The following is a 27,133-nucleotide window of genomic DNA, read 5'->3' as shown; positions in this document are numbered from 1 at the left end:
CCAGGCCAGAAATGAACTCTGCTGTTCAAAATAGTAGTAATAGTAATAGTATTATGCTCATATGTTATTCCTTTCAGGCCGTAATACATAGGCCTACAGTATCTTTGCTGGTGTGCTCTCACATGTTTCCTCTGGCAGGCTCTTGAGGGAGACCACATAATGTGATTGATCAGTATACTGTATAATGGTGCGACTGATCAACTGACCAACGGTAAAAGGAATAAAGTTTGTTTGTGACAGCTGCTTGCCCACCGGTGATTTACACAGAACTGAGAAAGTCAAACAAAGTAGGGAGCAACAGCTGGAGAAATAAAACAAGAATCACATGCGAAGGTTCCCTCAGATTCTTTTTTTTTTTTAACTCAAAAACTGAAATAGCCTTTTCAAATTATGAAATGATGAAATATTAATTTATAATCCCAAACTAAAATATACAAAATAAATGCACGTGTATGTTGTTGGGTTGTTGTGCCTGAAGCTGAGAACAGCTCAGTGGGAATCAGTCAGTTCGCCTGGCGCCACATGGAGAAGGTCATCAAGCTGAGAAGGGAATAGATTCAGCTGAGCTCATTCTGAAGAAGTTTCTATTTATAGTTTGTTATACACTCACTGAGCACTTTATCAGAAACACTAATACTGGGTAAGGCCTCCCTCTACTCTCAAAACACCTCCATTTTTTTTCAGTTAATCTCTTTGAGATGTGTGATGTGTAACTGTGATGCAATCATGTCAAAATGATTGCATCACATTTGTCAGCTGCACATTCATGCTGCACATCACTGTCACATTCGTAAAAAAATAGCATATAAAGGGATGCACATGGTCATCACTGATAGTTAATCATGATTGACTGGTATTATGGGGCCCAACTGTGCCGAGAAAACATACCATTAAACCACCGCCAGCGGCCTGGACTGTTGATAAAAGGCAAGTTGGGTCAATGGATTCATGCTGTTGACACCACGTTCTGACCCTACCACCTGCTTTCCTCAGCAGAAATCCAGATTTGTTAGACCAGGCTATGTATTTCCAGTCTTCAACTGTCCAGTTTAGGTGAGTCTGTGTCCACTGCAGCCTCAGATTTCTCTTCTTGTTCTGACAGGAGTGGAGCCTGATGTGGTCTTTTGTTGTTATAGCCCATGTTTTTTGTTGTTGGCACCAATCTCAGTGAACTCTAGAGATGTAAAAATCCCAGGGGATCAGCAGTTTCAGAAATTCTCAAACCAGCCTGTCTGGCACCAACAATCATGACACAGTCAAAGTCACTGAGACGAAATTTTTCTGATGCATCTACATGATATTATGCTTTGCACTGCTGCCACATGATTGGCTGATTGGATAATTGTATGAATGAGCAGGTGTGCAGGTGTCTCTCTGCTATCCCTGCAGAGTGTATGTTAATGCAATATGTCAGATGTACTGCAGAAATTCTGCAGCCACATTTGATATGTAGCTCCAGGTGTTTGACAAATGTTGGTATTTACATGCACTGTACACAGGTTCCACACAGAGTCTTTATTTATTCAATGTACATTGACACACAGCTTTATAGTACCATGCGGGTAAGAAAAAAGCCTCTGGGTGAAATATTCTGTTCAGGATGGAAAGCTCCAGGCTACGTTTCCTGAAAAAAACCTTCACTCTGACATCAGCTTTTGCTCCATCTAATCACACAAACACAGGTGATTTTGGGAAACGTAGTCCTAAGCAGTACAGACAGGTATGGTGCAGGTATATCTATGAGGCTGGGTTAAGTACAAAAACATATTCTAACACAAACACCAGCTAGACTTCATGATATATGGAACATATATGGCAGGACAGAAACCAGATCTCAATAACTTTGTCTGTTACTTATTTATTGATACAGCAGTTAAATAATAAATAATAGTCATTATAATAATAGGAAATTGAAAATTCACAGACATGTCAAATGATTAACAGGCTATTGCATTCTCTACCCCCCAACCCCATCACAACCCCTGGAGTTCCAACAGGTATGAATTTGTTTACATGCAAATGTCACACCATCGTCACTGTGCTGTCACTTCCACCTGCCGTCTCTACACACAGTGGCAGAGCAACGTGGTGCTCACTAGGACTTCTCAACACGCTTCTTCTTCTGGAACTTCCTGAATTGGGACTGGATGGCGACCGCCGCCTTTTCGGTCTCGGGGTCATCCATGTCGATGTCAAAGTCCTCCGGGACGTCCGTCTTGGACGCATCTGGAAGGGAAAAGAAAATTTGGATGTGACTCACAGCAGTGTACAAAGACTGGTCTGAGTCACATTGCCAAGTCTAGTAGAATTGACATTCCCCAAGCAGGGATTGTCCAATCATTAGCAACCTCAAGATGCTGGGGAGTGATGCTCCCTATAGAAAGAGTTTGGCAGATGGTATATTTCTTTTTAGCCTTTCCAAAACAAGTCAGTTGGAAACACTAAAATGTTATCAAGAGACTGCATTTTCAAGCTATTAATCGAGGTAATGTTTACTATAATTGAATGCTTAATTATCTAGCTACAGCTAACCTGTGATAGCTGCTATTTTAACTTGCAAAATCATCAGTTGCTCGACATAATGATAATCTGTTTTTGCCTATCTCTGTCTGAAATTAAGAACCTATCTTTTCATAAATTACTAAGACTTTTGAGTGGTATATCTCTTTTCATTTTAAACTGCATTCTGTGCTGTGCAAGAACACAAAGCTTCACGGGGTAGTGAGAGTAAGGGGCCATGGAAAGGTCAATTTCATTACGGTATGTTGGCCTTTAAGGCTTAATGAGCACAGAATGTTACTATATGTATACAATACTGTCACACTAAATCAGCAGCTCTTCATTTGTGAGTTTAGGAAGCAGTAATACAATGTGATATTACTCTGTAAAATGTCCCCTTGCGCTTCCCATAAACCCCAGCCCTCATAATAATAGTGGAGCAGAACTCCTATGGGGGAGCCTGAGCAGTTGTTTCCCAGGTCAAAAGCCAAAGCATAAATTGATCTCCAGTTCTTAATCCTCCCTGGAGCTCAGCCAGCACTGACAATGAGGACACGAATGTAATCCCAGTAAAAACTGACACAAGAAAGCATTAAGGAAAGAAGAGGGTTTTTATCTCCTGGTCGATGAAGTGTGGAGAAGTAAAACTACAGAAGAATACTGACTATTAGACAAGAGAATGTACCCATTAACTGACCTGAGGAAATCTGTTCTTAAACATGTATACATGCTTGTCACATGTAAATATGTGACAAGCATGCTTTTAAGCTTTGAAGGCTTGTCTGCATAATGTTGAATTGAAGGTTAACGTTGAAATCTTTATCATTATTCACACATTGTTTCTGTGATGCAGATGAAAATAAGAAAAATATTATTTATCAAAGTAAGACACATTTCATTCATAACTAAAATTTTGCAATAAAATACATAAAAGAGTACAAATCAGTTCTATTACAAGAAAAGTGCTTCTGAGAGGAGAGCAACAGAGCTGTAGGATATAATGAAGCAGGGATATTCAGGGTTTTTTTTAAGCCATGACAAGCTAACATTTACCCAAGCAGGTTTCACTGTGACTCTAATGTCTGCTTGTGGCAGCGAACGTATGTCATCAAGAATAACAGTGAAGAATCACGTTTCTCTGACCTACTTCTTTTGTGACGCACAAACAAAGACTTGGTGGCAAAACTGTGTTGTTTACATACTGTGGCTAATATAAGATTTCTTTCATTGCCAGTCCCTGTTAAGCGGTTACAAGTCTTCAATGACGAATATGAATGATTATGAAACTGAGATGAAACTTGAAACAATTAGCTTTTTCAATCTTTTTAGTGCTCATAGTCACTAATTGTTTCTGTACAAAGCTCAGCATGGGGGTGTATTCCTTTCTTACGACACTCCTGCAAAGGATTGATCTGCTTGAGTATGATCAGCAGAAACTACTGTAGAGAAACAAGCATGACAGTCAACGAGAGAGCTGCGACTCATGTATTGACTGAGCAGCTAATCCTTGGGTTCCCTTGGGGCTGAGCCTGAGTACCTCTCTCTTGCTGTTCAAGGAGGAAACACTAACTGCTGTGTCAAGCCGAGCTTTGAGTCCTGCATTAATTGATATTGAATTTTCCGATGCTCTAATGCCTGCTGTTTTCTTCCCAGCAGCATTAGCTATTGAGCCGTGTCCTCCTCCGTGTCAGCACCAGACATGTTCATAATCTTTGTACTACAAGCTGGTGACATTCTTTAAAGAGATGTCTAGATTGTGTGATAGTGGAGAGTGAAGGCAGAGGCAGGATGTGATCAGCAAAGTAATAAGAGATGAAGTTGTTTTGTTTTTTTTTCAGCCAGAGACACTTGTGTCAAGGAATTAACAATTTATAGCAAATGTTTATGCAGTTATGGGGTCAGTGTGATTGGAGGGCCTGTCAGAAGAATACTAGACAGAATAGCTCTCTGTTTATAGTTTGTGATTGGTCTGATCAATATCTATTTATTACCTGCATCAGAAACATGATATCACATCCTATTCTGGGGCCAAGTCCGAGCAATTTTGTTCAAAATGTACTGTGACCTTATGTTAATTGTGAGAAGTGTCAGGTTACTATGGTCTACTGTGCACCTGCATGAAAATGATTGAATGCTACTAATCAGCTGTGAATGAACCAATGATTGTGAAGCACAATGAAACAGCTGATGTCAATCAGCTAATGCAAGGGCAACTTCAGCGTTGTGTGATGCAACAGTGAATGAGGTTTCATCAGTACTCTTTTTCACAACCTTACATTTTCCTTATTATATTGCCTTATTTTCAAAAACATTAGTTTCCACTGCAGATTTCTTCTTTCACTCTGCTGCTGCAGCACAAACTAACTTTTGATTTCTAAAATAAAATCACCAGACAATGATAATATGTATTACTTTGGCGTCCACCTAGTTTTCATCCATATAAAAGCACAGTCATCAAGGCTATAACTCTGAGACTTTCAGCGAGATTTAAGTCTCATCAGTTCTAAATTTAGTTCTAAATTATGTATTTGCTGTACATGTTTTTGTTACCATACAAACTAATTAAGTTTAATATTTTAGCAAAATCACATGCATTCATCTAAAAGAACTATGTCACCATCTTGACAATGGCTTTGAGGCCTGAGGGCAGATTTTCATCAGTTTTTGTCAGACAGGAGGCAGCGGTTGAATGTGACAGTGATGGATTTCTCATTCTCATCATTCTCCTCAGTTTGAGGATTCATCTCCTCTTCAGCACACACACACACACGCGCACACACACACACACACACACACACACACACACACACACACACACACACACACACACACACACACACACACAATGGATTATCAGAATTATTACCTCTGGCAGCACTTTTAGTGCCCCTGTCTTCACTAATAAATCCTCTAACTTAAACAACCATATAGATCGCTTGTCCCTGCCCTCGGATATGACCCAAAGGATTTTAGCATCAGCAGGGTACCTGACCTGTGTCATCATGGTAACAATAACAAACACACCTTTAAGGTTGGTTAGGTTTAGGCACAAAAGCTACTTAGGCTATATATGCTTGACATTTCAGGCTTTTAGGCCAAACGTTTGGAGCTATGAACTTTTTACTTTGTTTTTTCACTGAATCTCTCTAAAAGATTTCCAAATGGAAAATTGTGCTTTTACTATTTAATCTAAAACAGTACAAAACATATTGAAGCATTTTGATGCCTAAAAACCTTTTTACATAATTAATAATACCCAACCCCCCTTTCTTGGTCCTATCCCACAGGGCAGTTGCTTTGTCTTCATGCTAGGATGAATAAGGCAGTAACCAAACGCAGCAATTTTCTGGCTGCCAGAATGGCGTCATTAGTTTTTTGTCAAGTACGCTCGCTGTCTTTACACAGGCCTCCTGAAGTGAAATTTAGGGGGGTGAACATTCTCAAAACTTGTGTGTTATATTCTTTGTCATAAAGTCGGAATATCACTGTATTTACGGCTCCATTTTGAATGAATTGTCTTCATAGTTCCACTTTACCTGTTGTAGCAAGGGGGGATTTAATTAACGACGCACAAAAGACACATGAGTAACGTAGCTGCACATTCTCGGTAAAAGCTGGTAAGAAATGTTGTAATGATCTCTTTCCCTTGGTCAAGATAGCGGGCTTCAAAGTAATTTATAAGTGCGTGTAAATATAACTGCAGATCATTGCTTATGTGTTGCTGAGTTTTGCAATTAGCTTTGATGACGGACGATTTGTTCAGAGATTTGTTCTCACCCATACTGATTCCCTGCAGGAGTGTCAACTGTGCCCCTTGCTGCTCTTCTAGGTGCGTTATGGTGTAATGTTCTTTTGTACCTTTATGGAAGGGTTGGACTGATTGAGTACCATAACAACATGACACGAGCCTTTTATTTAATGTGATTTTTTTTTCTTTATTAGAAGCCCATATTTATATTAACCAGAGGTTGAGGTGTCTGCTGAAACCATTAAATTTAGTTTATGTGTATATTGATTTTATTTTTGTGTGAGGGTAAATAGCCTTTTAATATGCACATTGTATTTACTTCTATTACATATATGTATGAATTTTGATGTACACACACACACAAAGAGGAAAAAAAGCTGGATAACTTTTGTGCTGGGGTCAGAGAGGAAGAGAGTCTGTCACTGTATGACTGTTGACTGTGCCCCTTGCTGCTCTTCTAGAATAAATGTGCAGATCCTGATTCCTGGTGTGATGGGGATTCTTCAGCCTATGTGCAACCATCATACAGCTGCTCTACCAGGTAGTCGGAAGGAGAGAAAATGGCTGAAATGTGGAAGGAAGTGATGAAGCCGCCCGGCTTCAATGGACATAATTTGGAAAACATAATTTGGAATACTTTCAAGAAAACCCTCTTGATTTTTTTGATCCATGGACCTTTGTGGACTAAAGGAATATAAATAATCGGACTCCATGACCTCTTCAAAGGTAGGGAGTCATAACTCATAACTCATAACTCATAACACCTTTGTAAAAAACGTATGTTTGCGAATAGGTCGCTGGCAGCCAGGTGGAATTTGAGAGGAGTTTCCTCATCATGTTTATAAACATAAACATGCGGGTGAGGGTGCTGAACAGTCATGGTTAAAACAAGCACTCACAGTTTCACACAGGAAAAAAATAGAGGGCTCCTGTGGGAAAGTCCTTTATTTTAAAAATGCATCCATCCAAACTATAACATGGACTGTGTAGCTTTATTATTTGTCGCTTTACTACATCACCTGACTTTTATCTGTTGCGCTTCTCGTAATTACAATAAATCGTGCCTGTGGGTCATAATAAGCTGCAAGCACAGATGGGCTTGTTTTTTACTGTTGGAGGGACTCTTCTTCACATAATGGGAGAGTAATATCTGCTGTCAGATTGCCATTCTGGATCATCTTGATTGTGCTTCCAGTAAAGAGGAGAAAAATATATTTATTTGTGGTGTGGGAGTGTAGTAGCCACTAGAATTGAAGGTTATATGATATGTCCAAGGCTTAATAGATTTACTTCCCTCAGCCATGACTTTTCTGCTGTTGGCACCTTTATCTATAGTTTAGATGGGCTAGGTTTCTACGTTACATGATAAGAACATCCTTGGTTGGCTGTCTTTCAAAATGTCTTTTAAAAGCTGCTCTGAATCCCAGTGAAAGCTGCGACGTCTTATTGATTCAACTGGTTAAAACCAGTTGAGCCATGAGCGGGATTTGTGGAAGCTGAGAACAGGGCGCATTAAAGAAGGACTTCTAGACCTTGAGACAAGAGAGACAGATTGTGGAAAGTAGAGTGAAACCCTGTTTTAAAAAGTGTTTTACACAGTATATGACCATCTAGTTGGGCTTAGGAATCTGCAGTGTGTAATATATTTGTTGCTTTAATGGACATTTTGAGGTAAATCTAACACCATGAATGCTTTGGAGACCCAAAATTAGCACCGTATTTTTTGAAAATCCTATTGTATTGGTATCAATTTTTCATATCTACAAGGAATTAAAAGTATATCAAGTTAATATTTTTTAGTCCATGGTCTAGATCATTCTTTTCAAAAAGCAATTTTTGAAAATTTTGGCTGTTTGCATTGTAATTATACCTGGCAGAAACAAAGTCTGAATGCCTGTGGTGACAATGAAAAACAGTATGGCAGCTCATGTTTAGACTCACAGCTCCTTGCCTGTTGTTAATTTTCTATCTGCAAAAATGGAAGTGCTCTGAAAACAGTGAAATAACGCTTCAAGTGCTGAAACATAAGATCTGTATATGAATTGATTATTGATGAGTCATATGCTTAATTTTTCTAGTAAAAATGCTAAACATTTGGTGGTTACAGTTGCCAAGACATGCTGCTTTTCTCACATTTAAATTGCAATAAATATGAAACAGCAGACATTCAAAACCATCTGCAATTGTATCTAGCGAATGTGACTGGAAATAGAAGTAAACAATTACAGTAAGTGGATTCTGGCATGAAAGACATGACCTGTGTTTGACGGCAAGAGCGGTGTCTGCAGTGTCCACTCTCTACAAATGAATCTCCACACAAAAAGGACAAAGCGTATGTCTTATACATCATAGGCAGAGTGACCTATGACTTTAATTCTCAAATGCATGTGTGCAGAAAAACAGCCATTTAATCTTTTTCAAGGGAAATGCAAAGAAAGTAAAATCTTCAGTTTCAGAAAATATTGTGTATTTATTTATTTAGTTTTGACGATAGCACCCTGAAATTTTTACACAAAAATGTAAGCGTAGTACAACACATCCAGCATGTAAAGACAAAGGATCTAGACAGGCATTTTGCATGATTTAAAAGACATATGAGTGTGTTTTGTATGTAGGTATATTTATGTACATGTACAGGAAGGTGTGTGTGTGTGTGTGTGTGTGTGTGTGTGTGTGTGTGTGTGTGTGTGTGTGTGTGTGTGCGCGCGCGCCTGCAAGTGTTTGTTCGTTTACAGTTGAAAGTCACTGTGTGAAAGTCTGGAAAATATCAGCGACCCCTCTGGCCTTGAAACACCAGAGGGGCAGAAAAGCATGAGAGAAACCATGGCGATCAATATTCAAATACACATGAAGGACTGGCTCTGTATTGATTAGTACTGTGTGCTTGGTTTTTCAGTGTATATCAACTTTTACTTTGCTTTGGGGAGGAAGCGTCTGTGTAACCTACTTGGACGTGGTTGCACATTTGGAAAAAGAAACCAGAAAATGTGGGATGTTCAAAGAACCCACAGAGGAAATGTGTGGGTTCAGCTCTTTCTAGCACTGGATGCTTCTGAAACAGGCATACGGTGTGCATTTACTAACAATATTTGACAGAATAAGACAAATTCATTATGGCTATAATTGAGTACAGTAAAGCTAATTAAAAAAGTGTATAAGAAATGGGTCATCATAACTTTAAGAGCCTGTCGCAAGCTAATTATAAAAGGATGACTTTGATCTTTAAGGTGAGCCAATTTGAAATGACGCCTGTGCCTGTTTGGGACGAAGGGGGAGGTGCTGTTGGTCTAACAGTGTCCACATTGTTCTTTGACAGTAGCTTAACATTTACATAAAGAAATAGAGCAGTTTTCATCTCTAATGTCCTGCGTGAATAAGCAGCTGATTATGTCACATATGATAGCATCTTAACAAACGATGGCCAAGTGCTGTTCTTTAATGTTCCCGTCAGAGTGGTTTGTTTGTACCGTATGATGTAAAGCTGTAGTAAGCCGGAGCTGCTCCAGCTGTTGCAGTGCCACAAACAGTCTGTGTTGCACTTGGACTCATAAGGTCAGTGAACATATGGAGCATATGGCCCAAATACACGACATCTGGACTCCATGTCGACCAATGTCACATATGACGACTAAAAGGCTTTTTAGGGGGAAAAGACTGAGTCTGTGATGGTGTTTGTACCAGGGGGGGAGAGTAACAAAATACATTACATTACTGAAGCATTATAATTAAATACAGTTCTGAGGTACTTGACTTGAATATTTCTATTTTGGGATACTTTCTTCTTGTAGCCCTCGTTCTTCATTTCAGAGGGAAATGTTCTACTTTTTACTCCAGTACAATTATGTGATAGTTATAGTTACCAGTTACTTTGCAGATTGAGATTTTAGATGCAAATCATTTTATGAGCTTATGAAATATGATGATTGATACAACTGTATAAAATATAATAACATTTCCACATTAAGTCCACGGAAACAAAAACAAGGTTATGTCACCTATTGAATTAACATTAACTTGTGTATTTTTACACTGCGGCATTGCTTCTTTTACTTAAGCAAAGGATATGAATACTTCTGCTGATGATCTTAACACACAAAGGAACCTGTTTTCTTTCTTATTTACTTTTGTTCATAAAGAATGAATACCAGCAACAACAGCAGTGAGTGTCCCCTGACTCTGAAAGTCTCCGGTACAGTTTGTATTTTGCATCTTGAGGTAATCAGAGGCATGTTGCAGCAAAGCGGAAAAAGGTCTGATTCAATTGCACCCACTTGATAAACACTCCATCTTGCACCGTTATCTTTACAATAAACTCTTCCAGCCTCCAGCTTCCCTGTTTCCAATGTTATCAGGTAAACAGCCTTTGCTTCATCACTGAGGTGCGTCACAGTTGCATGTACTTGTACGTACCCAACTCAAATTGAGTTCCAGTGAATATGAATACATCTTTCTGTGGCCGTCCTTGAGCCCGTGAGAGGTTTTTTTCTAAAGACCGTGCTCTGCTGTGTGCTGGGGGTATGCAGAGTGGGCGAGAGTCAATAGCAGCGTTACTCCCTCCTCGCCCACTCTTAAGAGAGAGTGCTTTCTCTCTCTCTCTCTTTCTTTCACTCCCAATGTCTCTCTATATTGAGAGACACACTTAAGACATCGTAGGAAAGCAGTTTTTCCAGGTATCAAGTTAATTGTCAAGGTCAGACAACAAAGGGGTGCTGTGTGTGTGTGTGTGTGTGTGTGTGTGTGTGTGTGTGTGTGTGTGTGTGTGTGTGTGTGTGTGTGTGTGTGTGTGTGTGTGTGCGCGTGTGTGCGTGTGTGTGCGTGTGTGTGTGTGTGTGTGTGTGTGTGTGTGTACTGCAGCCTGTGTATTTTCCTTCACTTTCTCCTTTTATTAAGTGAATAGAAAGGCAGAGCTGACTCCTACAGGCTGTGAAAAATGAGTCTCCTAAAACACAGTGTTTCATCTCAGTCAACTGCTGGAGGTAAACTGGATCCCATTAATCGCTGGTGGTGAATAATGTTGTTGAATGGTGGCTCTGTTTAATAGGGCAATTAATTTTTTTTTCCAAAGAGGGTCAGTGGTCGCCAGAGATGGTTTAATGCGTCCTTCAATCACAAATACGTTTTTTTTTTAGCACCCTTTCGAAGCAGGTTACTACCTGTTTGAGACATCTGAATCTCAGATAAACACCAATTACAATATAGATGGTTAAGATACAAAGTCATCTGTTTCTGTGCTCACTATCATATATACTGACATTGGCATGCAAAAATGGCATGGTGATGAAAGAGACAGAGGTGCTTTTTTTGACCTTGGTAGCCCTTCAGATTGTGCAGTAGAGAATTACAACAGTTCATTGGATCTTTAGACAATCAAACACATTTATGCAAAAATCTGCAAGTATAAGACTCAGTTTAATGATACCACACACCTACTGACTTTTTTTTATATTAAGTACAGAGCACACTATTTTATAAAGTCAAAATAGCTCATTCTTTATGCAGTGATGTGCTGAGTCAGGGCGACGCACCAAATCACTGTCATGATTTAGGGGAGGTGAAAGCGGCGAAGATATTAGTTTTCTCGTTGAAGCCTTTATTTGCTTCACTGTGGTAGGTTTAATGACTGAAAGCTCAACAATAAACATGATTTGTAATGCACTTGGTGCATGGAGCAGATCTTTATTTCCCTCAGGACTGAACTGATACAGGCAGTCCATCTCTGTACAGGGAGGCAATCATCAGAGAGTTGGAGCTACAGAAGCTGATGGTCATCTCAGTATTGTCTCCTGGCGACGGGACATTAGAGCTGAGAGTAAGCCTCAGCTTTGTCAAGTGATTTATAAGAACACTGCAGTACATTGTATTTTTGTTTTTAAAGTCAGTAATTACAGATAACTAACAATGTACAACCCTTGCCCGTGCTGATACAATCATGTCTCCAGGGTATCACATACTGTATGACAGAGATGCAGAAAACAGATAGCTGAAATGCGCTAATTCAAATGCTTGTTATGAAAGTGCCTGAGCTCCTGTCAGATCATGATTGGATCTGAGGGAACGCCCTGGGTAGTCTGTTTGTTCGTGTGTGTGTGTGTGTGTGTGTGTGTGTGTGTGTGTGTGTGTGTGTGTGTGTGTTTAGACTCTGATGGCAGCTGTCCTTCAGAGCCTGTTACTGTCAATCATGTGACATGTGCCTTTTAAAGCTCATCTCAGATACCTCGGCCCGCATGTACTGTAAACTGAGGTCCATTTGGCCTCCCTCCCTTCTCATCCTTTCTTCGCTTTTTTTTTGTCTCCCCCGACTTACCATAAGTTTTCCAGTTGTTAGTTTTATTTTGAGAATTGGTGCAAAGGCTCGAACATAACATTGCTGATGCAAGTACAAGGGAATGTCTTGAAATTAAATGTCATAATGTAGCTCGTACAAATACAGTTTTTTCAATATTCTTGTCTGGTCTTGTAAGTTTTTCTTACCTTGTTCTCCAGATGTCTTGTTGTTGCCAGCAGCTGCTCCAGATCCTTGTCTCTGTAATGCAAAAACAGCAGAACAGAAAAAGACTTAGACATAGCTTTTCTTTTTTTTGCATAGTACATTTTTCTCAATAATGAAATCCACTAGACTTTCCCACAATCCTGTCATCATTTCCAAATAAGTTCATAACATGCCGCTGTTCTATGCCCTTTACTAATTAAGTTCTGTCCTCATGATTGTTCTGACATCTACTGGGGGCTGTGCTGCCGCCTAATTTGTTAGCACGCTCTCTAAAGCCCCTACTCTACAGTATTTTAGCCAGGGGGCTCCCCCTTGTTCTGAGAAGACCCTGCAGACTTTGGGCCCTGTGACAGTAGAAAGACCTAAAGACAATATACAGTAAGAAGGAGTGACATAATACCCGAGGTGTCGCTGTTTACTATGACATGGTACTGGGACACAACAGTGTCACATGTCACTTTAGAGGTCAGAAAAATACAAACATGAAGCAAAGCAAATGACTTGGTTCCCGTTGTTCTTATGTTTTATTGTGCTTGTTTTGCCGAGTTGAAAGTAAGAGTTATGTAAGGTGTCAGACCTTCTTGAGCCATGCTTGTTGCCGGGTAAATAATAAACTACAGAGTTTCTTATAGTTAAATAAATCTGAAGGTGGTAATACGGTGAGAATGACCTTTAATGCTGAATAAACTCCATCCAAAATCATTTTACACATATTTTATTTAAGAATATTTATGAAATAAACTTTCATATGTCTTACTTTCCAACTGTGAGAGTTCATGCTAATTATGCAGTGTTGGTTCCTCTTGGCCATATGGCACCATCCTCATTTAAATTCACTCCACATCACACGATACAGAGGTTTAAAAAACGTGCAGACTGATGGATGTAAATGAGAAAACCACCTACTGCCCAAAAGAACCAAACATCTCCTCCAAACAGCCTGAAGAAAACTCTTACCAGGAACTGCACACTCTCCTGCTTAACAAATGACTTTCCAAATGTGACGCTGCGTAACGATAAATGGCAACACTCAGCTGATATAATATGATTGTTATACTATTACATGCTAACACAGCAACATTATTTTACTGTCAGCTTTCATCATCCTACAGCTATTTATTTGCAAAGCCATATTACCTCTGTACTACAAACACACTCACTCTTATCTTATTAAACTACAAATAGGCACCAGTCTCCAGAGAATTAACACCGAGTGGCTGTATTAATGCATGTATTCCCCAGTATTTCTGACAGCTTGTGAGTTTGTCAGTGTACACTTAAAATAGAGTATATTTGACTCTGCGAACATTAATGTTAAATATGTGGTGTAAATGACTTCAAGACTTTTTGTGTTTGTGTTGTTTAGGGATTAATTTAAAAGTTGCCATTTAAAAAAAAAAAAAAAAAAGATATATAGCCTGTTGAAATAAAATCGCTCCGTTTGTACACCGAGGCCTGCGGGGTTCAGGCAGGTGTCGACAGCCTTAGAGGCGTGAAAAGGGTAAAGCAGATATTGTGCTCGAGAGGAGTACAGGAGTGACACTCCATCACAGTGATCAGATTAGGCAAAGCTATTCTTAGAACTATATTATAGTCCTGCTTTTAATATGCAGCAGAGCAAGAGAAAGAGGGGATATCACAGGGAATGATAAAGGAGCCAAAGGAAGTATGGCAAAGAAAAGAAGTCGGATTGAGGAAAGAAAGTAAAGAGGAAGAGCTGTGGTGAGCAGTTACATCATAAGCTTCTTATTAATCACACAGTCTTAAGGTGGCACCGCGGAGACATGTTTCGGTGAAAAGATGCAGAAATCAACTATACTACACTTTAGGAATTAATGAATCTGAACTTTCAGAAAAAAATATGCTGCAAAAACCTCCTTTTGTATCATGTAATTTCTGGGTCCTTAAAGTTTTGTTTTCTTTCAAGGAATAGTTTTTGGAACATTTTTGGAAATATTCTCTTTCTTAGAATTTACTCCTTCTTCTTAGAATTAGATGAGAAGGCCAATACCACTTTCATATCTCTCGAATTAAACATATAAGACTACAACCAGTGGCAGTTAGCTTAGCTTAGCATAAGTGTGTTCAGAGCTCCTGCTGCTGAGAACCTGATAGCATTAAATGATACTCGTGTTTGGTGCTCCTATGTATCAGCCCATAGTAATTCATTCAGCATCAGCCATCCCTCTTATAACTGATGTCCCTAGGCATGTGTTTGGGACCGCCTTAGTGGCCCATTTATCTTCACGGTTGCAACCAAAGATCAGGTGGGATTCAGTGGAGGAAGGTAAGAGTGCAAAAACTCCAGACTCCACTGCTTCACAAAATCATTTAGTTTGCACATACATTTTATAAAGTAGATCCCCTAGAGGAAATGTGCCTCTATGGAAATGCCCAGAAATTGTCCAAACCAGATAGTGAGTTAAAATTGATGTTGTTATAATGTTTATGATTTCCATCTGAAACCACACAAAGTGTTAGGAGGTTGGAGGCTTGAGAGTCCCCATACAATTAATGTGTGTCGAATTTAAACCTGGTATTGAGTGTGTGCAGGAAAAAAAAAGTCTCATATGAAATTACTGCAAGAATTACAATGTCACTCTCCTTATCATCAGCTTGCACAGTTTATTGCCTGCTGGCAGACAGGTTGTCAGCTTGTGTTTTCATATGCACAGACTGGGCGGGAGCTGTGATGATGATGTTTTTTTATTTATTTTTTTTCTGTGAAGAATGAAGAGGAGAGAGGAGAGGAGAGTAGGATCAATACCCCCCTCTGCAGTTAAGCTGTACTTACACCAGCATTGGCATTGGGAAGATAAATGACCAGAATCAACTCTCTGACTGCCTCCTCTTGTCTGGAGAGAAAAAAAAAAGAAAGAAAATATGGGAAGGAGGGGCGAGTTAGGACTGCAACAGTGGGACTATAAGTTTCCAATGATGATGATGTGATTTTTGTTAGGGCTTGTACCAAACAAGCATGATGCCTTACATGTGGCGAACATGATTGGAAGGCAGTGGCCTCTCTGTAGCATCACAATGCTTCATTTATGGTCTGTTGTGACACATTTTACCTTTTATCAAAAAAATCGCATCTCTTCCTATTCAGGTATTGCACTCGGCCATATTGCGAGTTCAATAATATTTCAGTTAATTGTTCAGCCTTAGTCTAAATTCAACAATGATTGGTCAGTCGATGTGTTGTCAAGGGGGTTGCTAGCCTGTGAGTCATAGGCAGGTGTCATATGATGCTGGCGGTTCTTTCTGATAGAACCTGTCAGTAAGCTAACAATAAGCTGCCATGCCAAAGAGACAGACCTCTTCCTTGGTAAGCTACCCGACAACCAAAACACTAAATTCTTGGTGTTGAAAGGTGCGTTCGGTAGGTGTGCTTAGTACTGAAGCAGCAGAGACTCCATATCATTTGTTTTACCTCTGTTTTTGTCAAGAGAGAAAGCAAAGCATATTTTTGGCCCCATGTCATTCACACATCACTGAGCCATCTGGTCCACTGGACCAACTGTACAGACATTTCCTGTAAGCTACTCAGGAACGGACATAACGTCCATGTGAGTCGGAGTGTTGCTGTGTTTGTGCCTTTAGAGGTGCTAATAGGCAGACTTTGTTTTACTCTGAAGCTAAAAGTTTCCCTGTTTTCACACTTTATGCTAAGCTAAGCTAACTGTTACCTGGTTCTAGCTTCATATGTAGTGTAGAGAAACAATAGTGGTACCAAACCTCTCATCTAATAATTAAATGCGTGGATGAGTGTATATCCTAAAATGTAGACCTATTTCTGTAATAATTTGATGATGGGTACATGACAATATGAGGCTATAAAATTACAGATAAAATGGGTTTTATTTTTTATATTTCCTCTAAGAATGAGCACTTCATCACTTCCTATACCGTTTAATTATTTATTTTTTGTTTTCTTAAGTTTGTTTTTTCCTTACTGCTCTTATCATCAAGGCTTGACATGACCTTGAAAGCCCAATGTAAGTATAAATGTATTATTTATTCTAATTCAATCACTCATTTAATATAGATTTTTTTTTTTGTTGCTGTTGTCTCCCAAAAGCACTGTGAAGTAGGCACAGTAGCAAAACAGAGAAAGGAAATGGTTTCATTTAGGTAGCATGTATCTGGCTGCCTCCTGGGGGATTTAGCTCCAGCTACTTTCACCGCAACCTTTTCACAGCTATTCCCCGCTCGTTCAAAGGTTTCCCATTTGGTCATGTCAGAAAGGTTTCCATGCTTTAATAGCTGAGGAGTCGAGGAGGCATCATGCTATGTGTCCTCTTTTCCGAGCTTCTCTTTCTGCATTATTAATCCAATGCTTTCAATGAATTTCAAACAGCGTGTGCCTCGCTTTGATGCTTGGGAGAGGGTTGGGTGGTGAGGGGGATTGAAGCATCCTCGCAAGCTCGGAGCACAACACACCCAAGCCTTTTGGGAAGAAAGGTCTAATTTGAGGCTGGTCTTTGATGCAATTCTGAATTTTGCTAAAGAAAAAAAAAACATTATTTGAAGTGTGCGAGAGATGCGCACACAACACTGCACTTCATGTTTACCTGTCATGCATATCAGAATTATACCTATTCTCTCTTTTCAGTTGTCTGTTAGGAAAAACCCGAAGCGAAACGACTTATCAAATTGCTTTGTGGTGTTTCACATTACAGTCACACGGCTGAGCTCTCTTCCGGCCCCCCTGCAGCTCCAAACAAAAATCAGAGCCAGATAAGAGCACTGTTTTGTTCTTCCCTGTTACTAATCCCAGTTCAAAGGGAAGAGCTGAGTCTCTCCATCAGCCTCTTGTAATGGCCATGAAATGAACTGGTGCTTGCGTTGGAGCTACAGTAGCTGCTCCCTCACAACACACTAATGTGGCCACCAAAAACCTACTGTCGCACCAGCTGAGCGAATGAGGAGGGAACCAGGTAGTCCGCACTGCACTGCACCAGTGCTCTCTGCAAACAAGAATGGCCTTAAGCTCATCTGGTTGGTCATCTGGATCATCTGGTCATGTTTGCTTTTGAGATGTAATGTTGATGTAACACTGCACCATCGTTGCAACAAGATTAATATTGTATTACACAAACAGACCAGCTGGAAAGGCTATATAGTTTGGCTTTTGCATCATTAAAGTCCTTGGAGGAGATTTAATGGTGTAAAAACACAGCCCAATCCATATCTTATGGACCAATGTTCTTGTTCTGATTCTTACAATCAATTTAAACTATGTCTGAAACAAACTGTACATTCACACCTGAATCACCTTCTCCTCATTTCAGTTCTTTTGTTAATGTAGCAGGTCATGGGTGTTTTTTGACCTAAAAAATCAATGAACTAAAAAGTTCTTCCTTGTTTATAGCTGGATAAGCACAGAGGTGGAAATTAAAAATCACTTCACTGATTCATGTCAGTTCAGTACAAAGATTCATAGATACCTACCATGTTGTTCATTTGTCCTTTTTTTTCTAAGCAAACCAATAGTATCACAGTTGAGAGGCTACAGGCTACAGTGAGCGGTGTACAGTCTCTTGGCTGTTTATAAATGATGGCGTTTGGTCCGAGTGATTAGTGAAGGGAGCTCAAATGCAAAAAGCTCAAATTATTAATTTGGTCATTAATGTTAATGATTCAGTATGTACTGTTTGGTTTGAGGATTTCGAGTTAAAAAATAATTTGTTCAAATACTGAGCACCTCTAGAGGATGCTTGAAATGTTTTCATGAAACCAATGGTTGTAAAGTTTTATCCACACATAATCACCAGCAGAATTGAGTTACAAGGTTTTGACATGACAGCGCGGCACTATGGAACCTTTGAAACCTTTGAATGTCTCCTCCCTGTGGATGTGGGCACTGCTCACCCATGATAATCACAATGTTATACTCACAGCAGGCTCTGCTGGGTTTAACAGGTTACAACTTGGCTTCAATTCAAGACGTGACTTGAGGTCATTTTGTTTATGCTGAGAGCGCTCAGCTCAGTGCAGAGGTGATGAGAGGCTGTAACACTCCCGAGGGCAGCGGAGAGAGGAGGAACCATTACAGTCGAGCAGCTCTGGAGCCGAGCCAAGTCTAAATTGCAATAACAGCAGCGCGATGAGTAAGATTACTGAGGGGGAAAGGGTCTATCCTCACTCTGCAGATAAACCCGCAAAATGAAAACACACACACACACACATTTACACTGGTGAACAAATCGGCACACCTGTGGACACATCAGGATACATGCGTGCACACAAACACAATTTCGCACGGTGTGAAGCTGAAAAACAAGTAGATGAGAAACCAATCAAGCAGGAAAGGAAAAGCAGTAATTACATGACGTTGACAAGGGAGATGGAGAGCGCAGAGATACATATTGTGCCTCTCATTAATCATTAGCAGACTCAGAGGGATACAAGGTCAACAAACAGTGTTTTGATGTGTGTTTTTGTGTGCCTTTAGGTGAAATGCACACACACACACACAACACACACACACACACACACACACACACACACACACACAAGCAGAGCTACTGTAGTATACTGCTGCATCAGAATTTGTGCCTCCAGGCTTTCAATTAGGATATTTCAAGGGGAAAAACATACACACACAAACACACACACACACGTTCATACAGCACAGATGAGAATACAGGCACACACACACACACACACACACACACACACACACACACAGGATGAGTCAAGCAGGATAACAGTGTGAATATACTGTATGCACATTGCACATCAGAGAAATGTAAATATGTTTTATCTCTGATTGGGCATTCATCGGGGGACAGAGAGGAGGGAGAGCGGGGAGGTTTTCAGAAAAGATCCTTTCCTTTTCCTCACTCCAAGCCGAACTCAGTTACAGTATCTGCCCTGCAGAACAGGATGCTGGAGGCAAGCTGCCTCTTTGCACCCGACTTTTGTTTGATTTTCCACCTCGGAAAACCAACTCCTTTTTATTTGATGAGTGGTAAAATAAGTGTGAATGGAATTCATCACACCCAGCGTTTTCTTAGATGGATGTCAAGATTAATATGCATTCATGCCCAAAAATCAAGCCAGCACTTTCACATTTAATCTTCAGGTGGTTATACCTTAATGAAGCAGAGCCTCATGGACATGGAGCCTTATACCAGTCTGAATATTCAGCAATAATGCTGCTATTGACAATCAATATGAAGAGTTCATTTTAACAAGAGTTTTAAGGAATAGTTCAACATTTAAAACGAAGCAGTAAACACGAAGCTACAGCAGACAGCTTCATATTTAATTTATTAGTGGTATTTATATTTTCATCTAATCATTGTCGTTTTAAAATTCCAAGGCCACCATGTTGATTAAATGTCTTGGTCTCACTGGTGCACAGCAACATATCAACACTTTGCACAAATTTAACACCCTGACGTGGAGGAATGCATGTGCGGGGGCGAAGAATCCTCGTTTCCATGACAGTGATGTGTTCGTATCATTCATGACGGCACGTAACTCTGCTGCTGCTGCCTCTGAGGCGACGCTCAGCGGATGGAGAATGCGGCTCTCTCTTTAAAGTCTGCACGATGAAACACTGTTTCCCTCTTGATCCTCTAACCTTTCTCTCCTCCTGCCTCTTCAGCTCTCAGAAATCAGCCCGCTCATCCTCAGTGTGCAGGCAGTGGGAGTGGAGCGCGAGTGACTGTGTGTCTGTGTGTGCTCTTTACTACCAGTTTTCTGTGTGTGTTTGTGTGTGTGTGTGTGCGTGTGTGTGTGTGTGTGTACAGGGTTGTGTGCTACAGACCACTCATCTGTATGAGCTCCATTGGCAGTTACATAAACCATACTGTCATAAAGGCTACAGGGCATAATGAAACACTGCCAAATCAGTGCTGGGTCAATAACTCCCCACTGCAGATTTTTGGGATTTTCTTTTCTTTGTTGGGCAGCCAGTACACATCTAGTTGAAAGCGAGGAGGAAGTGGGTGGTTTCTTACTGTTGCAGTGCAGCACAGAGGTCAATAATTACCACGAAACATAATTACTGACTTTCGCTGGGACTTTTTTCCCCTGAAAGGACAGATAGTAGTTTGTCCACAGTAATTAGAACATAAAGAAAGCCGTTAGTGAGCCATGGAGAAGCAGGAATTAAGGGTGAAATGTATCTAAACTCCCAGTCCAGATATGCGCCAGGCACTTATGCTAAAATCCACCTCTGCAGCCTGAGGAAACGGCAGCACACAATTTAATCTTGACACCATTCATTTAGTTAGATTATTCTCATTAAACCATTTGATAACATTTGTTATGCTAAAATGCTCTCGTGCCTTGCAGTCTGTTCAGGGAAGACACCTACTGTGGGTTCTAGGAAAATAACACAATTTCTCAACACAGTGGCGCCTGTTAATTATCATGCTGAATGTGGGCCTGGGAACGACACTGAGATGAAGGTGGCCTGGTATCATTTAATATTTAAGTCAAGAGTGGAGATGTTTTTTTTCTCCCCAGCAAAGCCTTGGGGACAGGTAGAGAGAGAGTCAGCAGGGGGGAGAGGAGGAGCAGCTGATTTGCTTGTCATAAACATCAGCTGTTTGATGTTGACTGGCGATGCTGGGCCCCTTGGCACAGTCTGCCGGGTGCACCACGAGGCACAGAAACTCAGCTGCACACTTCCCATTTCCTGTGTGACAGCCAGGACTCCTGAGGTGACACTCTGCTGAAGTGAACAGTTGTCAGGCCCTGACGCCGAAGATCATCTTCCCCCCCTATTCCTCTCACACTTCGGTTTTCATATTAACAGCATTTTTGCAAAGCAGTTGTAGCTGCTCCACTGCTCACTTCCTCATACACACAACTACATCCGTTGTCAAGCCGACTCCACATGCTGCGCACGCCTGTCAGTGTGTGAGACATGCATTCACTTGCTTTGCCTCCTTCATATTCCTCTGACGTTCAGGCTGAGGAGGGTTTTTGGTAAAATTATGAGTCTATGCAAAAAGCAGGCCAGCTGTCATACAACCAAGGAGCCGTCCCCAGAAAAGCTCTGATCAAACCGTTCAGACTGACTCAAACTTCTTTTTCTTTTTCCTTTTTTTTTTTTTAAATCTAACATTATTTTGGAGGATTTTTGCAATGCAGCAGGAAAACGCTCAGCTCACATAATGCAGTTAACGCCAAGCCAAGAAGCACTAATGCCTTCGTGGCCCAGAAAAGCCTGAAATCACACAAATTCACAAACGACCTCTGGAATAAAAAATCATTTGTTTTCATCTTAATACAGCTGCTGCTGTGGTGAAAAAAAATAATACTTTGATTCACAGCAATTTCCACTGAGAGAGGAGATGAGGGAGGGATAGAGAGAGGAGGGGAGATGAGAGAAAACACATTACAGCTCCTCTTCAAATTATTTTTTCAAACTCCCGTCTGTTACTCTACTTAATGAGCCTTGAAATTGGCGAGATTACATTTTTCGGCATTGCTTTCATTAGTGTGGGTGTCGCCAATCTCTGGGGATTGGTTTCCTCACTTTGGGATTGAACAGCGCGCTGCTACAGACCGCGGTGCTGTATTGAAAGGAGCAACAAACTAACCAACAGGCCAGTAAATAGATGAGGGAGTTCCCTGTGATCAGGCGGGAGTTGGGGTTCAATCAGCCAGCTGATTTACAGAAGCCGTGCTGCAGGTGAAAGTACTTCGATTTAATCATGTAGTGCGAGTGAAAATCCAGTTTTTACTTAAATTGCAATAAAAACAACCTGCCAATGAGGTGAAGTAGCAACATTTGTTTTCACAGCAAACTCCCTTGGTTCAGGAATGTACAGAAGCGGTGCACTCCAAAAGAGTTGAGTTGATTTTCACGAAATAGTTTGACATTTTGTGAAGAGGAGGTTAGTTTAGCATAAAGACTGGTAACGGGGGAACAGCTAGCCTGGACCTAAATCTGCTCGTCAGCGCCTCTAAATCTCACTAATCAACACATAATATCTTCTTTATTTAATCTGTTAAAATGACACAGTCATAGTGTAAAAAATATTACTTCAAGATTAAAAGAAGAAGAAGAAAAACAACCTCTCACCTTTTACTTTAGGAGTTTAGTTTTGAGAAAAAGTCTTTCAAACCCCAATTGGAGACATTTTTAGATAAATGACTTAATCTTCCTGAAACATGCTGCTCCTTCCTGCCTCCTGTTCCACACTGAGTGAAAACGAGATATCACATCATACTGAGTTGGCTGTCACTATGATTTCCCAGATAATAGTCTGTGAATCCTCACTGCCAAGAAAAATGTGTAAATAAAATAAATTGTCTCTCTTGAGTCTATTCTTGAGCTTGGAAACAGAGGTTGACAAAATAGTCTCAACTATTGTTCCACTTACTCGCTTGTTTCACAGCTTTCAACCAGCTTTCAGCGGCTCTTTTGTCATCTGTTGTTTCCAAAGTCAAGAATGAATGGTCAAGCTCAGCGCTTAGTAAAATCGACAAGGAATCCTGCTCAGAATAATAGAAAGCTGAACATCTACAGTCTCTTGACAGTTGAGCAAACTCCATCTGCTGATGAATGTAGTCCTCTCTGACCTTTGTTGCACGTCATGGCCGTCTCTCGCCTCTGTGCGCTGCTCCAGAAAACCCACAGTATCGCTCCATCTTCGTCATGCAAAACTATATTTAAAATCAGGGAAAGCTGACGTTGGTTTCAGATGGCAGTTTCCTGCAGTTTCTTGGCTTAACTCTGTTGTGTGGAACACTGAAGCTTCTTGCTATTTGTAGCAGATGAGACGAGAATGGGAAAATCAATATTGTGGATCCGGAAAGCTTCTTAGTTTACTAATCTGTAATAGCTGATTCATAAGCACGGCTGGCATAATGTGATGATTGATGTTTTGGCTTCAGCTACTTCATCTGGCTGAGCGACTCTGACCATTTTGGGCTTGAGAGCTTAGACCCAGAGAGACTGGCTTGTTTTAGAGGCGGGCCAGCCTGTTGGCGGGCAACTCTGTAGCTCAGATCCAGTGCCAAGCGCCCATCAGCTGTGGAAGGGGCGGGGGCTCGCTATGTAACCAGGCGACCCAGATAACGCTCCAGTCTGCTTTTGTGGGCCAAGCAGCAGGAGAGTAGCTTTGCAACTGAACCGAAAAGAGCAAGGTGTTCAAATTAAGACCCTAATTACGAGGAATGATGAATCTGTCTTCTGCTTGTGCTGCCCCACCAGAGACCGTCGGGTACAAACGTCCCACAGAACAACTTACGAGGGAAGACATAGCCAAGTATTTGATGTGATGATAATGTGAGGAATCAGGATCAACTCATAGTTTGGATGCTGTTCAACTAACAGATCCTCTCTCTTTTGCCCAGTGGGTTACTAAACGCCACACATTTAGAAGTGTATGGCTTAGTAATTACAATCAAAGCAGGGAGGTGGATGAAAAAACTGGGAGAATAATTTAACAATTCTGTTCTTTTGTTTTTGGGTTATTTTAAGACTTGGCAGCTTGCACAGTCCAAGAGTTCCCTGCCACACTCAGTAGCCATTAAGAATTTAAAAAAGCAGAAGTAGGCCACAGACAATTCAAGCAGAAAGAACATAAGACCAAACCGCCTATTCTTATTTCTCTTCTTCAACTGTAGGGCAGAGAGAAACGAGTCGTTGGTCTCCCAGTGAGAGGAGAGTCAGTATAAATCACAAGCTCAGGTTCATGAGCAGAACATCAAGTTTTCAGTTCAACAAATTTCTCAGAAGGAAGGAAGGAAGGAAGGAAACAGCTAAAGTAAGTAAAAGCTACAGGAAGCCATCCACCATTTTTCCTTTTTGGACTAATAAAGCAAACTAATCAAGCTACAGACTGTGCCAGAGAATGCCTCCCGTCATGATTAAATGTGGTTCTGAGGCACCATCTTGTAAAACAATTCCTCAAAAGCTGCAGTGAATTCCTTGTGACATCTGCAGAGGGCATGTGTTGGCTTCTGGCTTGTGCCCACTCAGACGAGAGGGGTTTTCACTGATTTATTGTTGTTTATTTCACTGCTTGTGTCTTAGGGTTTATTAGGAAGTTGTATATCATGGCATCAATATCCAGGAGCATAAACAGTAGCATATGGATCTACTGGGCATTCAGGAAGCAGGTCAGTCCCAAATTAATTAAGTGTTGCGATGCTGGATGACAGACGTTCACTGTCAGCTCGTGATTTATGTGCGCTCGTCAAGAAAATCCATGTTCCACCTCAGTGCCAGCTGCTGCAAATCTCTGTCCGCTCTGCCTGCTGATCTCATCTTTGTCCGTTACTCCTAAATCTAAAGAGACAAACGCTGAATGTTGCGCAGCAGGTTGTCTTTTCCACTTGGAACCCTTTAGAACTGAACGCAGCAGTTAGGCTCCATTTAGTCCATAATGGGAAGGGCAGAGAAGACCATCTATAAACAACAGGTTTGGTACCCTAACAGGCTCAGTGCAGTGTTGGAGAAAGCTGATGCAACTGTCGTGATGTGACCTTCACTATATGTAGGTGGTCATTACAGAGGTGAACTGGAAACATTACTACTACACTATTAAAACTGTGCACATATACTTAAAGTGGACACACAATATAACACATCAGTAGTGTCACTAACACTTCCCCTGCCGTGGGACGGGCTCCAGCTCCCTGTATAAGATCCTGAGGAGGTTTAGACATGAGGGTAAACAAAACAAATAAATGAGAACAAATCGGTCCATTTCATGTCCTTTTTAAACATCCTCAAAATACATTTTCCTTCTGCTGCAGTTACTTCTGGCCTCCGCCGCCCATAATAATCATTGAGAACAAAGACACAGGACATTAAGCAACAAAATCTGCCCCGAGGTGAAGTTCAGAAAGTTCTGTAGTCAAAGGTAATTTGCTGATTTGACACCGAAGTCAGCTGGGGTAGATGTAGAAGAGATGAGCAGAATCTGTACCATCTCATGGAGACTTAAAGGAGTCAATAGTGACTCCTTTATAACCTTTAGAATTGATTACCTGGTTATAATTTGCAAGTTTGACTAACTTCAATTAATTTAATAGTAAGCAAATGAAACTTCCTGATTTTAATCACAGCAAAATGAACCTGGCTTCTCAGCCTAACCATTGCAAGCCACTGTATTCTTGACAGTAAACACCAGGCTTATAACACAACAGTAACAAACAAGACATTACCTCAGTTTATCTTTCTAAATGTCCTGAATGTAAGCTTCAATCTGGAAATCTGACTGTTTCATTGTTCACTGGAGTTGCTGCCAGCGTGGTTCAGATATCAGACCAGCTGTTCTGTGTCTGACGGTGTTTGTCAGTGCATCCCAGAAACTAATCAGCAAATCCTCTAAGCAACCAGAAATGAAGCTCTATATCTCAGCTGCCGTATTAAGTCTCCATAGAGAAAAACAAGAAGCAGTTTTAACTTTCACTCTCCTTCTTGAACACACACGTCTAAGTGTGAACACTAACGGTGATTCACAATTTGATAATGTGCACAAAAGTATCTTCTAAAAGTCTCTTCTACCATCTCAAACCCAGTGATTCCAGTCTAAACACTGGCCAAAACAGTTTTAAAAAAATCAAAAATCAATACATTTGCAAACCTCTGTTGAGGCAACATACTGTGTAATATCACATATACCACCACTGAAATCCTTTTTATACTATAAGAACCCTAATTCAGAGCATGAGGGAGCTATTTGCCTCTGCTGAGATTTTTCCATTTGTCCACATATTCAAACTGGGGACCCTGCAGTCTCAAACATGTTTGTGTAACCTCCTTACTCATTAGGTTGGCCTGCGGACCCCTGCCGTCCCCGAAGTGTTCGTTTCAGTCTCAGATCTGTGGAGTATGATGCTGTAATGATTTCGTGGGAGGTGAATTTGCAGTGTGTAGCAGTAATGTCGCTCTGCTAATTCAGCCCTTCCCAACCCACTCACCCACTCAATACATAATGTGAATGAGTGAAACATTCACACCAGCACTCACACGCATGGTGCACTATTGCTGACATTGCTGAAATGTGTGATTTACATGGCTGTGGTGCACACACAGCAAAGATTGTAGCTTTTTTTTTTTTTTTTTAACACAGAGATGACGCCTATTACCATACATTAACACATTTTATGGTTGTCAAACTGTGCTTTCACATCTCAATCTGTTGTGTTACAATCTGAATATTGATAGCTAGAATGTTAATGTACAACAGTAACATATAAAGTTTGAACATTTTAAGTTTATCATGATTTTCTGTCCACATCAAAAGCAGACACTTAACTTGCATGTAGTTTACTCTGATAGCAACTCATCCATCAGCAGCAGGTTGACAAGAGTTCTGTAAACATCTTCCAAAGCACTTCACCGAAGCAACAGGCTAAATAAAGATGTCAATTTATTTTATTGATTCACTTTACATGGTGAATTGCATCTGCAA

General features: G+C 40.6%; 1 protein-coding gene and 1 long non-coding RNA gene across 2 annotated transcripts in view; one reads left to right on the top strand and one right to left on the bottom strand.

Annotated features, from left to right (window-relative positions):
- Positions 1–1,496: 1,496 nt before the first annotated feature.
- Positions 1,497–27,133, bottom strand: part of pcp4b (Purkinje cell protein 4b) — a 31,993-nt gene continuing 6,356 nt past the window's right edge. The window contains exons 2-3 of the mRNA XM_056373432.1: positions 12,719–12,770; positions 1,497–2,226 (exon numbers count right to left, since the gene is read on the bottom strand). Coding sequence (XP_056229407.1) covers positions 2,096–2,226; positions 12,719–12,770 — 183 coding nt within the window. The 3' untranslated portion in view covers positions 1,497–2,095. The remainder of the gene's footprint in view (positions 2,227–12,718; positions 12,771–27,133) is intronic.
- The window catches only part of LOC130167339 (uncharacterized), a 77,614-nt gene continuing 56,338 nt past the window's right edge, over positions 5,858–27,133 (top strand). Inside the window, exons 1-2 of the long non-coding RNA XR_008827273.1 lie at positions 5,858–6,116; positions 6,709–6,973. This is a non-coding gene — a long non-coding RNA (uncharacterized LOC130167339). The remainder of the gene's footprint in view (positions 6,117–6,708; positions 6,974–27,133) is intronic.

The sequence above is a fragment of the Seriola aureovittata genome, chromosome 4, assembly GCF_021018895.1.
Source record: "Seriola aureovittata isolate HTS-2021-v1 ecotype China chromosome 4, ASM2101889v1, whole genome shotgun sequence".
NCBI lineage: Eukaryota > Metazoa > Chordata > Actinopteri > Carangiformes > Carangidae > Seriola > Seriola aureovittata.
The sequence above is the reverse complement of the archived record's forward strand: the minus strand, read 5'-3'. Positions and strand labels throughout refer to the sequence as shown.